Source organism: Cydia amplana, chromosome 14 (genome assembly GCF_948474715.1).
Source record: "Cydia amplana chromosome 14, ilCydAmpl1.1, whole genome shotgun sequence".
Lineage (NCBI taxonomy): Eukaryota > Metazoa > Arthropoda > Insecta > Lepidoptera > Tortricidae > Cydia > Cydia amplana.
The window spans coordinates 10,476,099-10,490,283 of NC_086082.1; the positions used below are offsets into that span (position 1 = coordinate 10,476,099).

At 37.9% G+C, this 14,185-nt stretch overlaps 1 protein-coding gene across 2 annotated transcripts in view; it reads right to left on the reverse strand.

Annotated features, from left to right (window-relative positions):
• LOC134654120 (probable G-protein coupled receptor CG31760) overlaps window positions 1-14,185 on the reverse strand; it is a 117,896-nt gene that overhangs the window by 16,450 nt on the left and 87,261 nt on the right. The window contains exons 3-8 of one of the 2 annotated variants that reach the window (XM_063509561.1): window positions 9,847-9,962; window positions 1,503-1,686; window positions 828-1,023; window positions 571-729; window positions 304-433; window positions 74-206 (exon numbers count right to left, since the gene is read on the reverse strand). In XM_063509561.1, the coding sequence (XP_063365631.1) occupies window positions 74-206; window positions 304-433; window positions 571-729; window positions 828-1,023; window positions 1,503-1,686; window positions 9,847-9,936 (892 nt within the window). In that variant the 5' untranslated portion in view covers window positions 9,937-9,962. Of the gene's footprint in view, window positions 1-73; window positions 207-303; window positions 434-570; window positions 730-827; window positions 1,024-1,502; window positions 1,687-9,608; window positions 9,682-9,846; window positions 9,963-14,185 lie in introns of those variants that run through there. The other variant, XM_063509562.1, reaches the window with a different exon arrangement.

Sequence of the window (14,185 nt, forward strand, 5' to 3'; positions counted from 1 at the left end):
TTCGCGTCGTCCGACAAAATCGAATCTCATCCACGAATTGCCCTTTCCCGGCCTCTGCAATAATGTACTATACCTTCAACAAGTGACCCATTGAATCCATCAGGATGATGCGTTGAATAATACCCATCCCGACATCGGCATACGTAAGACCCTCGAGCCCAGCCAGCATGCCTCACTCCAACTTCTCGATTTGGCTTGTACTCGCACTAGAACCATAAAAAAATATTACACAAGGCAAACGGGTGCACTCTTTTAGATCGAATTTTCAAGTCAAGTTACATTTAAAATTCGTGAAAGACTTACAAAGGTAGTTTCGTTGTGACATTTATGAGTGCCGTGAAAGGAATATATTTGATTATCGTTGGTTGGCATCTCACATTGATTTATTTCCAAATTAGATATGTCTATGTCGAGTGACACAACTCCTTCCTGTCTGTAAGCAATATAATTTGATTAGTTCTTTCACATCAACATGCATGTTTATTTTGGCATTTTGAACGATAGGAGTTCTAGACGATCTAGTACATATCATATATAAAATATAATTATGTAACTGTAATAGGTACTTACTCTCTAGCCGAATGTACTGGAACCGTGTATGACAGTAGCCACCGCTCGGCATCACAGCTAAAATAGGGAAAGGACCACCAGCCCTTCATAGCTGCGTCTGGTATTGGCGAAGGCATGAATTTGAAAGACTGTTGAGATGTTTTATGCCGCGATTCATACCTGTAAATACAGTTACATAAAAACACAAGTTAATCGTTTTAAAATCTACATACAAGATGTATGCATAGATGAAAATATGCATATTAAGATTTATTTACCAAGGATAATCTGCTACAGGCACTTGCTCTAGTGGCGGATAAAACACTGGAACTGGTTCAGCTGTACCATATCGTTGCCATCCCGTGGCATTCTTTACTTTGGTATCAGCCCGTAATGGTATTGCTCTAGCTCCCACTGCTCTTTCAGAATTCTGATTACCCATTACTAGTGATTTTGATACCGCTTCAAGTACGTCTGAAATGTAAAATTAACTATGTTACTGATATATTTTAATATTCGACAAAACAATTGTCATGAATATGATCTAAGAAAGTCTACGTAGATACCATAATTTGCAAAGTTTAACACACATACTTAAGTGTGGTGAATTAATGAGAGTTTTTATGATTTTACCGAAAGCTGAAAGACTGATATCTACAATTCTATCACTAAGTATAATATTTTTTTTAGTATAATAATGAAGCAATGCTATTATGCAAGTATACTTAAAGTACATATATTCACTTCACCAGTAGTGAAATCAGACGATTCAATTAGGACACTGGCGGCCGCTCAGGTTCTGGCGGTGTAGGTACCTATCACTGGACGATAATGATAATAATATGTGTATTTGTATTGTAAAGGGTAAAGGATGCACCACTTTCCTGTGGAGCTACAGTGGTGATATCGTGAAAAGGAACCAGTGGTAACTTCAATTACAAAAGTTAACTGACCAGCAGAGTCCAATCCCAGTTGGTGCAAGAAGCTTGCCGCCAGATCCGCCCCGGCCCTGGCCGAGTCCCACCGTGTGACGTGCATGGGCGCCCGTAGCTGACCGTTGCGGTACGAGACACACAGCTTCCCCGTGGCTCCGGTAGCGACTGCGTGGACTAAAACCAGTGATGATTCCAGTTCCTCCTGCAGATAACGTTTTAAGTATAGAATATATCCTAACAAAGGTTTCGTGAAATTACTAAGTATTTTAGTTTAGTTTTTCATATCCATAAGTAAAGTCCAGTGGTTGTAGTAATATTTACTTCAACTTACTACTACAAATTTATTGACGTTAAGTCATTTATTTTGTTGTTTAAATGGTTTAATTACTTGATTTGTCAGATTCAGGTATCATCGGCCTAAATCGCAAACCTCGTAACTCAATCTGACCAAATTTTACGGGAGGCTCAAAAACTTCATTACCAAAAATGTTTCACGAAGGCTTGCTTAGTATTTTTTTACATACATAATGTTAAGTTAAATTTAGCCCTCAGATTGTTAAAACCTATTTTTTTTTAATCACTTGAACCTGGAAAATTTGGAGCTACGAGTTTTAGAAAGCTAATCGGGAAATCCGTAAAAATAACTTTTGATCTGAATATGGTAATTGTGGATAAAAAAAAAAAACTTACAAATAAAAAAATGTGTATGTTTATGACAAATATTCTGTTTTCTAAATATGCTAGTTGTTCATTTGTTCTGAATACAAATAATATATACCTATACCCGTGGCTGCTAAATAAATAAATAAATGTAAGTTTGTACCTACTTATTTAGGTTTATGACCATGGTACCTGCCTATAGTTGTAACAATTAGCTACTCGTAAACGTAAAATACTAGAGTGTAGAGAGTTACAGTTACTCTGTGTATTTGTAAAATAAAATTATTATTTCATCTCATTTCCGAACTAGAACAGTAGCTTGTTAAATGGTATGCCTTAAATTTGTATATTGCGGTTTTGTTTGTGCAAATGAGTGTTGTCTGCATGAAATGCATTCTGCGGGTTTACTCAAACGATATGACTGGAGAGGTGCAAATAGCGGTAATCATAGATTTAGTTCGCAGCTCATCAAATCAACATCATTATTTATTTTCCTATTTGCCATTATCCTAATTGGCTACTTTCCTACTAGTCAAATCAGCTTCTTTTTTTAGAACTGACAAAACGTGACGTCACGGTCAACTCACCTACTTTTTATGTTTCAATCCAATTTATTAAATAGAAATAGTATTTAAAAATAACTGCTATCTATGTTTTTCTAATAATTATATAGTGTTTTATTTCGTGCACAGTGAGAAATAATTTATTTCAAGTAGAGGAAAGTACCCAATTACTAATGGAGACAGGTTCAAATTACACCAAAGCTTTAACGTTTTTTCATGCAATATTATAATTCCATATAGGTACCATATGCGACTTCCATATATGCGACTAATGGCAGAATTTAAATTACCTATGTATTATTTGAAACACGGTACTCGGGCTTGTTCATTATTTAAATTATTAATTGATAATCGGTAAAAGCTGGTTTTGGGCAACCCTTTAAACTACAGAATAGATCCTTGAACGAAACATGGAACATGCATGGAACGAAACGAAACCGTCCCGTCAGTTGTCAGTTTAGATTAATTAGCGCGGGAAAAGTAGAAGTATCTAATCCACATATATTTTATTTATTTAACCTTTATTGCACAAAATAAATTATTTACAGTACAAAAAGGCGGACTAATGCCACATGGAATTCCCGACCAGTGAGTCAAAAATAAATTGTATTGGTGAATGGTCATATTGGTCATGTAAGTTTACATACATAGGTCTAACTGATCTCAGTTTCATTAAGATTGTCAACTTGCCACCGTAGTCCGTGAGTCCGTGTAACGAGGTCGATGTTTCGACAATATTGGAGGAGTAACTAGGTAACTACCACCTACGTAAGTACTATGCAGCCTATTAAAATCAGGTTTACTTGAACGACCCCATCCTATCGCGTGGTTAACGAGCTCACAAACATGATTGACGTCAGCCGTGTGGTCACAGTGGCTTTGTTATATCATAACAAGCCAAACTAACAAAACAAACAACTGTTGTCAAACATAATTTCTAGTCTGTTCAGTTCATCGCTAAAATGTGCAATCTAGAGCAACAAAGAGGTAATTGAGGTAAATAAACGAAATTTTCGATGTTCGCGAAAAGTTTGACCATAATGATTGATTGGTAAAGAATGCATGGGGCATCAAGTCCGTCATTTGTACTTGTTTTTATTGTGCAATAAAGTTTAATTTAATTGAGTGGTCTGAACCACAGACCAACCCCTATAGACAGAGCTTATAGGGCGACTCGCGGTCAGCACCCGTATGGTGCATAGGTCAAATATAATATCGCACGCGCGCCGCTCCGATCAGTAGCGACCAAGCTTACGACCTGTTAGCAGTGTGCACGTGTCTAAGAAAATAAATTGTAAAATATTGAATTCTTGAGGAAATCATGGGATATTGCAGCGTAATATGGTGTGGTAAGTCATCTTAGACTTCTACCTACAAAACAGATGGAATTACCTTCGACGGGAAAGTCAAATTCATTATTTCGTTGAAAATTGTTTCTTGTCCGCGGGGTTCATTTTATACTGGTCAGTAAGCTCAGGGCGAAGTATGTCTGTCCCTTTTCGTTAACTTGAAAATGCAATGTGCTATCCCTTTCACATAACGATTAGGGATGCGACGATGATGGTTTAGTCAGTTGCGCGGACTTCGTGCCTTCGTTCGTACCGTATTGTACCATTTTAAGAAATATAAAATAAAACTGTGATTATCTTTTACTCTTAATTGAATATAATAATGTAATTAATCTGTAGTTTTATTATAATGGTAGTTTATCTTATTAAGTAGGTATACGTATTTTCGTTTTTTGCTAGTAGTATAATCATTATAGAGTTCTAGTATTAAAGTACGAAATGGGTGATTTTTTTTATAATTGCGTAGGTGCGCAGTTAGGTCTCATGTCACCAGATAGGCCTCATGATGAACTTCAAAGAAGTGCGACGGAACTCGGTGTTGGTTTGTGATAGGCATATGTTGTGTGGGTTTTTTAGAATACTCTAGGAGAGAAGTTAGGTCTCATGTCACGAGATGGCCCTGATGATGAACTTTAAAGAAGTGCGAGGGAACTCGGTGTTGGTTTGTGATAGGCATATGTTGTGTGGGTTTTTTGGAATCCTCTAGGAGAGAAGTTCTCAGGTCACGAGACGGACCCGATGATGAACTTCAAAGAAGTGTGAGGGAACTCGGTGTTGGTTTGTGAAGTCCCGAGAATTGGCGTAGGCTCTAGTTTTTACGAAAGCTTCTGCTATCTGACCTTCCAACCCAGAGGGTAAACTTTATTGGGATTAGTCTGGTTTCCTCACGATGTTTTCCTTTACCGAAAAGCGACTAGTAAATATCTAATGATATTTCGTACATAAGTTCCGAAAAACTCATTGGTACGAGCCAGGTTTCGAACCCGCGACACTACTCAGAATAACAAACCATTTCCATTTTTACTGAGAAAAAAAACAATGTACCTACCTAATTTTTTGGCCCATTTCATTATGTTTTTAATAGACCGTAACAAAACGGAAAGTAAATTGTATGAACTTTCGGTGACAATTTTTTCTCGTATTAGGATCGAAAGCGATCGCGATTTTAAGTGGAAATAATATAAAATTCTAAAATTTAAAATGCAAGATGCGGGAACAACTTTAAATATAAATGCCATAATATCTTAAGTAAAATGTTTAGGTGTACCTACATTTTTACATTGCTAAAATATTATAAGTCAATAATATTCTTAGATAAGTTTACTGTAAGTACCTAAATTAAATTGATAACAATTTTACCACAATAAATTACTGTACCACTGTACCACTGCCCGTAATGAACGTGTCCCATCCCTACGCTGGCGCGTGACATCGCGCCATATTTGAAACGACCAATCGCAACGCCGTGGGTACCCCTCCCGCACCTCACAGTTTGGTGAGTTGCGTCGCGAACAAAATGACCAATATTAGGTTTCTATAGGCGGTTTTCTGTGGAACGCAAAAATGAAATTGGCTTGCCGATCCCACTTCAATCAAATCAGACAGACAGACGCAAATACAGAATCAGGCAGAATCAGGTGCAGGAGCAACATTGACAATTTTTGACGCTAGTTTAGAGCCGATTTTTTTTTCGAGCGCTCGACTGTCTCCATGAATCTAAATTTGGTGATTAAATTTTGTACGTGTTGACGCTAGATGAGATTGACACCAATTTACTAATTTCTGATCAAATTCTCAATTTGACAGTCTGAACACTGAACTGGCCTATTAAGTCACATATTCCAAGCATGTGTCTTGTATATTTGCATAGTTATTTATCTTTTCACTCATATCATCCTTAACCACAAGACTGAGCAACTGAACCACTGAAACGAGCATAGAGTTTTCCCGATGGCCATTCTTATCACTGTTTATTTAATTCTGCGTCACAGCCGCGCGCATTTTTGTAATTTCCGCCAGCCAAAAACTCGGCCTTTTAAACCTGCGGGCTCAGCACGGTTCCATTTTTATCCACTATCACTAAGCCCGTCACTTTCGCACTTACATACTTGTTAGAACGTGACAGGCATGGTGATAAATGATAAAACTGCGACCGTGCTACTAGGGCTGGACGAAATAAAACATGAAAGGAAAACAATTATTTTCCTCGACATCTCACTCGGGTTTAGCGGATAAAGGAACTAAGTATGTTATTTTGCAAGTAAGGTTAATAAAAATAAGCATAAAGGAAGGAAGGAGAAAGGAATTTCAATTAGTTGACGTTGTGTTTTATCTTCCGTTTCTGTATCTATTTTATCTTGACTAATGAAATATTTTTATTAGCAACAAATTTAAATAAAACAGAAAACCAGCTGTCGCATTTGGGAGGTGGCTTATTGACCGTAGCGTTAGCGAAGGTCTCCATTTTAATTCAGGCATTTTGGTTTCATATCCTACTCCGGATCTTCTCCTCTACATAACAGGTCGCAAGTCGCAAGTCGCAATTCTTAACCGATTCTCGTGAAATTTTTGACCACATTCTATGAACCTCCTGAGACCCAGAAGCATTCGTTTTGTTTTTGAATTTGGAACCCTTAACAGTTACTCAATAAAAGTTCAAAATATTTTTTGGAATATGTACAAAAATTTGTACACAGGGCCTTAGGAGGTTAAATAGATTTTTTTGTCGATTCAGTTTTTGGAAAAATTTCAAAATGCGGAAATTGACATAAGTCGCCAATATCGGCTAAGGCGCTTAAGACCATTGTGAGTTCACTGTGATAACGACTCAACTCAAGGAACTAAGGGCCCGATTCTGATTTTGAAATAGACATCTATATATTAGATATCTTTTAGACATCACCAAGATACGGTAACGATATATTTAAGATCTAACCTGTCAAATTCGACATTTGCGCGATTCTGGAGATACTCTTGAACGATTTCCACAAGATATGACTTAGAGATCCAATTCACATCTAATAGATATCTAACTCTATCTAACGTAAAAGTGACATTGGTTGCCCGAATTGCGCTGCAAAAGAGAACTAGTTATAACGTATCTAGAATGGATCTAGTACGTGTCGTCTCTTGTGAATATCTTGAAGTTCGAATACGGCAGTATGTATTTTTCATATTTACATTTTCTAAGCTTAACGTGAGGTCTACAGCTCACAGAGCCACAGAGCTCATAGTTTAAGTTATTATTTTACAGAGTGCTGAAAATGGATCCCACTGTCCCCGTAGCGTGACGTCACATCGAGCCACAATGCTGTCACTGGCAGTGTTACCCACAAAATTGACTAATGGGCTTAGCTATTAGGTATATTGTGTACCTATGCAGTAGCGGCGGAGCGGAGCGTTCGTTGAACTCGAGGTTGGTCCCATGGTCCTATAAAAGTAATCGACGGGCTCCTAGCCAAATCAGTAGCGACGATTCTGCCTGCGCAATCCTATAAGGGCATTCCTGGTAGCACGGCCTATCCTGGTAAGGGCATTTACATGTCTAATTATCATAACACCAGCCTTACTGAGTTTATTGTGGGACTAGGTCGATCTGTGTTAAACTGTCATATTAAATCTTATGATAATTTACCGCCACCTCAGAGCTAAGCGTTTAACCGAGATCTTGTATCAGGTAATTGAATCCACCTAATTTTTCGATATAGGTAACCCAGCTTTGTGACATAAGCCTTCTTAGAATCGAAGGGTTACATAAATAAAGGCCACAGAAATCCCTCTTGGGTATGCTCTAAGAAATAGGATTTCAAGCTTTCCTAATCTTTGTGATACCTTCAGGGATTCTCGCGGGAGAAATGATTTTGGTTGCCGGATCATATGGCTGATGGACTTGATCCGAGTCCAGTTCATTGTTTCTAAGCGAGGTAAATGCCAATCATTTATAGTCTTGTATTAAATGAAATGTTAGTTAGAAGACTATTGAAGAGAAAGACTTTCTATTTTAGTGAATTATGCATTAGATAGATAGCTAAATTGTTTAATTGTCAATACTTACGCTATAGAATTTCCAATTTAGCAAGAACCCTAAATGTCATAACAATCTCGTGTGGTGACTGTACCTCAACCGATTTCTGTAGTTTTAGTGAGTTTCATTAGTAGCTATTTCTCAAGAAAAAAGAAAAATATAGATTATTGTTATACACTCTGCGATGAAGTTTTAAACAGAGTAACTGAAATCAGAGACTTTGGTGTAACAATGGATGCTAAATTGTCATTCATCCCTCATATAGAAAACATATTTAAAAAGTCTTTTAAACAGTTAGGGTTTATTTTACGTGTAGGAAAACCCTTCAAAAACGCATTAACTTATAAAATACTATACATCTATGTCCGTAGCCGTCTTGAATTTGCATGTGCCGTTTGGAAGCCTTTTCATTCTATACATATTGATAGAATTGAAAAGCTTCAAAAGAAATTTATAAAGTCACTTGATTTTAGAACCGGTAATAAGTATGTTAATTACGCCGACTCTTTACAGCGCCATAAATTCCAGTCACTTAGCAACCGGCGTGATTGTGCAGATACTGTTTTACTATTATATACAAAATACTAAATTCAAAATTAGAAATCCCTTCCTTACTTGAAATGGTTTATCTCAAGGTCCCTCGTGCCCGTATACGTCAGTGTCGCAGAAAGGAATTGTTCTCTATTCCTATTAGCAGAACATGTTATGCCCGTAATATGTTTATTAGACGTGCTTGCCGACTTTTTAATGAATGTGATAAACTAACAGACTTTGATATTTTTAATAGTAGTATAGTATCTTTAAAGAAAATGTTCCAATGATTAGCAATACAATTCACCAATGTTCCAAACCTTTAGATTACATTAAATTTCAGATTAAAGTTTATGACATAATGTGTAACTTCTCAAATTTTTTTTTTAAGTTATACTTGTAGTGTAAATGTATGTGCACTTATATTATATAGTACCTATTTAGCACAGTTACAATTTAAGGAAAGTGTAGGTCTTGTGGGAGTTAAAATATTTATGTACACATTTTTGTATACGACCGTTTGTTTCTCAATATAAAAAATAATAATAATACATATTTCGAAACTTGCTGAGATTTGTCTAATATTACCTACTACCTGCTTTACATTACCTCCAACTAGGAGGTAACTAAATAACATTTAATATAACTACGACACACTTAACCTACTACGTAAATTAATTCACTTGCATCAAAAGTTATACTTAATATATTTTCCGTATTAGTGTCATCCCGTGATGTTATATCGACTGTGACCTTAACTACTGTGACTATAATAGTGACTACCCAGGGCTCACTAGCCCTGCATAGGTAACACTGAAAGTTCTAAGAATGGATATCATAACAAAAAGGACAGATCTTGTAAAAAAGAGACTACGTGCTAGTGTACTTACCCGGTAGCCGGTGTCCGCGGGCAGCGCGAGTAGGAACGGCAGCAGCAGCGCGTTCGACATGCGCCGCTCTGTCATGTAGGGTAGTGACTACGTGCTAGTGTAGTTACCCGGTAGCCGGTGGTGTTGGCGGTGTCCGCGGGCAGCGCGAGTAGGAACGGCAGCAGCAGCGCGTTCGACATGCGCCGCTCTGTCATGTAGGGTAGTGACTACGTGCTAGTGTAGTTACCCGGTAGCCGGTGGTGTTGGCGGTGTCCGCGGGCAGCGCGAGTAGGAACGGCAGCAGCAGCGCGTTCGACATGCGCCGCTCTGTCATGTAGGGTAGTGACTACGTGCTAGTGTAGTTACCCGGTAGCCGGTGGTGTTGGCGGTGTCCGCGGGCAGCGCGAGTAGGAACGGCAGCAGCAGCGCGCTCGACATGCGCCGCGGGCCGCCCATCTCCGCACACCATCCGCGCAACCCGCCTGGAACAATAATAATTGAATTACATCTCATTTCCTCTATCTCATGTTTATGCCTCATTATTGACTTTATTTATCTTTCATCTTAAGTTAGGTTATTTATAATATGGATATAAAAGCAATATATATATATATAAACACTTACAAAACAATAAAATACATACACACATTATAAAAAACCTAATCTAGGGTGCCTTGAGCAGCGGGGCAAGGCCCAAGCTGCCGGTGGTCAGGGCCGCAGAGAGAGGAACCGGCGGACTATCCGCGCCGTGTCCAAGATCACCGCCTTCTGCATCTGGCCTTTGATCCAACCACCTAGCGAGAGTCTGTCAAGATGTTGGTCGAGACTCTTCGCTATTAGACCGTTCACTGAAACGACTATCGGCACAATGATTAGGTAGGTAAATCTGAGCATAGTACGAGCTGATTCCAATACAAAATCTATGGCTGTACCTGACACTAACACAGTCTAGAAAACAGATGATGTGTTTACCGTATGGCTTGAAAACTTATTCAATTAACGAAAGCAGCAATGGTTAAGCCTAAATTTGCTAACTGTTACGTGTCATTAAATGTAGGTATATTTTATTTATTCAATTAAGGTCAGATGGGGTAAGACCAACCCAGGGACTAGAGTAACACTTGTAGGGAATCTTCATACTGTTATCTACTACCCCCGAATATTGTGCTCCAGTAAAATACTTAAAGGGGCCCGCTGATTAACAGTCCGCCGGACGGTATCGGCCTGTCAGTTGTTCGGAACTGTCCAAATTTTGTTCTAACTGACAGGCCGATCCGCCCGGCGAACTGTTAATCAGTGGGCCCCTTAAATTATGTTTCTCTTACTCCACTCCACCTTAGTACATAAATAAAGAATAACCGGATGGCTAAGTCTGTCAGTTTAACGTCGTCGTTTTTAAATTATAAGTTCTCGTACCTATTGTCGTACCGATTTTAGTGTAAAGCAAGAAGCGGGGTGAATAATTTTCATAAAATTAGTCAAATATTTTGCTTTCGTTGTCGTTGTTTCAACGTAAGCAACGAGCTTTATTCTATTTCTCAGAACTTTTCTTATTAGAGTCGGAGCCGGATCACCAAAGTTTAATCTAAAGCAATATCTCTTAGTAAAAATACTTCTTATTCCTTTGTTTCGCAGGCCTGTACTACATAGTAGATTGCTGAGAGATAATGCCAAGCTTCATAAAAATAGTAGGTTAAGTAGCGATTGGATTGCGCAACTTTTACCCCCTAGAGCGGAAATTGTTCCTATAATCGAACTAAACCTGGGAACTCAATCAAAGCCTCCAGTCGCTCCTTTTCATTGCATTTATATATTAAACACTGTTATATAGTCTTTGTTATGGATCCCTAGGGCGGGATTGTAAAATCGAACTGACTGTCATGATTAAGTTTTCAAGCGACGCTTATTCACAAACGTAAAATATGATAGACATCAAATTTGCCTATTTTTTGTACATTGTGCAATAAGGTAACAAGGGAGGTAGGTTAGAGAAGTATTTATGACCAAAATTGCTATTGGAAGTGTCGAGAGTCAATCGAAAGTATCGAAACCCGATGGTATATAAATAAATAAATATTATAGGACATTCTTACACAGATTGACTAAGTCCCACAGAAAGCTCAAGAAGGCTTGTGTTGTGGGTACTCAGACAGCGGGTATGAATATGAAGAGTTTTTATACAACAAAATTGCCAAGGCTTTACGAAAATATTCAACTAAATAAATAACTACCTATACTTTGTTTATAGGTAGACGCGCGTATATAATTTTAGCTAATTATATATTATACCTATACGTTTCAGTTAAAATAAACTGGCGCTTTGGCAACATAAATGAATTTCTGATAAATACAACAGGTAGGAACTTCCTCGGTGTAGTTAGGCGTGAAACGATGTTCGTGCCAAGTAAATTAATGGAATTTCACTATACTTGTGTATATATGTATTATGTACATACATATATACCTAGTCCTCGCTGTGTCCGACGAAGTCGACTCCTCCAACTGTCTTTGATCAGAAACATGGAACTAATGTAACTTGCGAAGCCAATCTTGGTTTTGAAAATGCAATTACATACATGGTGCGCAATGAAGCTGGCCGGCTGGGTTATAGGAAAAAAAAGCGGCCAAGTGCGAGTCGGACTCGGCCATGAAGGGTTCCGTATTTAGGGAATTTATGACGTATTAAAAAAAACTACTTACTAGACCTCGTTCAAATTCAAACCAATTTTCGGTGGAAGTTTTCATGGTAATGTACATCATATATTTTTATTTAGTTTTATCATTCTTTTATTTTAGAAGTTACAGGGGGAGGGGGGTGCACACATTTTACCACTTTGGAAGTGTCTCTCGCGCAAACTATTCAGTTTAGATAAAAAATGATATTAGAAACCTCAATATCATTTTTGAAGACCTATGCATAGATACCACACACGTATGGGTAAAAAAAAAAAAAAAAAAATTGAGTTTTAGTTCACAGTATGGGGAACCCCCAAAACTTATTCTTTTTTTTCTATTTTTGTGTGAAAATCTTAATGCGGTTCACAGAATACATCTACTTACCAAGTTTCAACAGTATAGTTCTTATAGTTTCGGAAAAAAAGTGGCTGTGACATACGGACGGACAGACGGTCAGACAGACAGACATGACGAATCTATAAGGGTTCCGTTTTTTGCCATTTGGCTACGGAACCCTAAAAACCCAGTAGTTACCACCAAACCGAGTTGGTGATAACTACTGGATTTTTTTTCCCTAGTAACAACTTGGTGGTAACTAGTGGGAATAATCCGGCCGGCTGGGTTGCAGTCCCGTTTCTTAGATACTGACAGACAATAACGCAGTACCTATAGGAGTGCGCAATTTTATGCATACCTATTTATACATATTCCTAAAATTTTATAGAAAGGATATATTCCACAATCTATTCTGAACTTTTATAGGGTAGCTACCTAACTAACTACCTAACTAAGAATTAAGTCGGGGGTAGTTTATCCTTAACGTTTTATAATTGTATTTTAAGTACCTAGATAATTTTCATTTTAAGAATACACAACTATACTTTTATTTCAGCTTTATTGTCCAAACAGATATTTCTTTAGAAAACTCTGCAGGACAAACACAAATTATGCACTGCGAAACTAACTTTAAACTCACCGCGGCTTACTTAATTACGAAAGTGCAATTATGAAAGGCCATAAATCGCACAAGAGGCCAAGGCAGCTAACAAATCGTGGCAACTCAGCACATTAAACGTTTGCACTGGAGTATCTTAGGTATCACGTACTAAGTTTCCACCGGGCATCGTTCCAACAAAGTTCAGGACTAGTATTCTCTGTGCGCATGCGCCGGTGAGTAGAATTCTTACACGCACCAGTGTAAAACAACCTCTAGATCTGTAGCAACTATACGGAGTAAAAAAAGTTTTTTAACTGGTTCACGCCCACGATCATCTCGCAGCCGTTCAGGAAGTTTGCAATGATACAGTTCTAGCGCTCCAGATACGTCCAAACCACTGCTGTATCACTAAATGCATTGTTTCAACAATTTCCAGCCACAGATAGGCTGAGATTCACTGATAAGAGTGCTTTCATTACCCCCAGGAATTAATTACAACATTATATTTTGTGCACGTGGGTCGGTACCCGCTGCAGTGAACTGTTTATTACATAAATTGCTAAAGATTTCAACAGATGGCGTTTCGTTTCCTATCGGTAACAACAATTCGTAAAGTTCATATTATGGAGTTTTACAATGCGCCATCGAGTTTTTTGTCACACGGACATGGATAATACAACTTTTAAACCATCTCACTGTTATAGAAATATTTACATACCTACTTAACTACCTATATACATTTTTGGTAAAGTATTTCTTTTACAGAGGATGTATTGATGTAACCCACCCTCTACCAGTTAACTCCCGTAACTCTTACCCCTTTCAACTTAGTATTTTTATAAAGAAATGGCTCGGATTAAGTCCGTCGTCGCGGCGCGAGAAATTATCCTACGGCCTACGGATAAGTATTCATTAATCGATGACAATAATGTTCCCTTTTTTCTTGCAAATCTCTCAAAGGAATTACCATAACTTTATCAACGGTAAATTGATAAGGGAATTAAAGGGATTTTGAAACATTTCTCATTTCTCTTGTTCCTTCATTCGTCTTGATATACATCTCAAATAAAATACATTTTAAGAAAGGTGAAT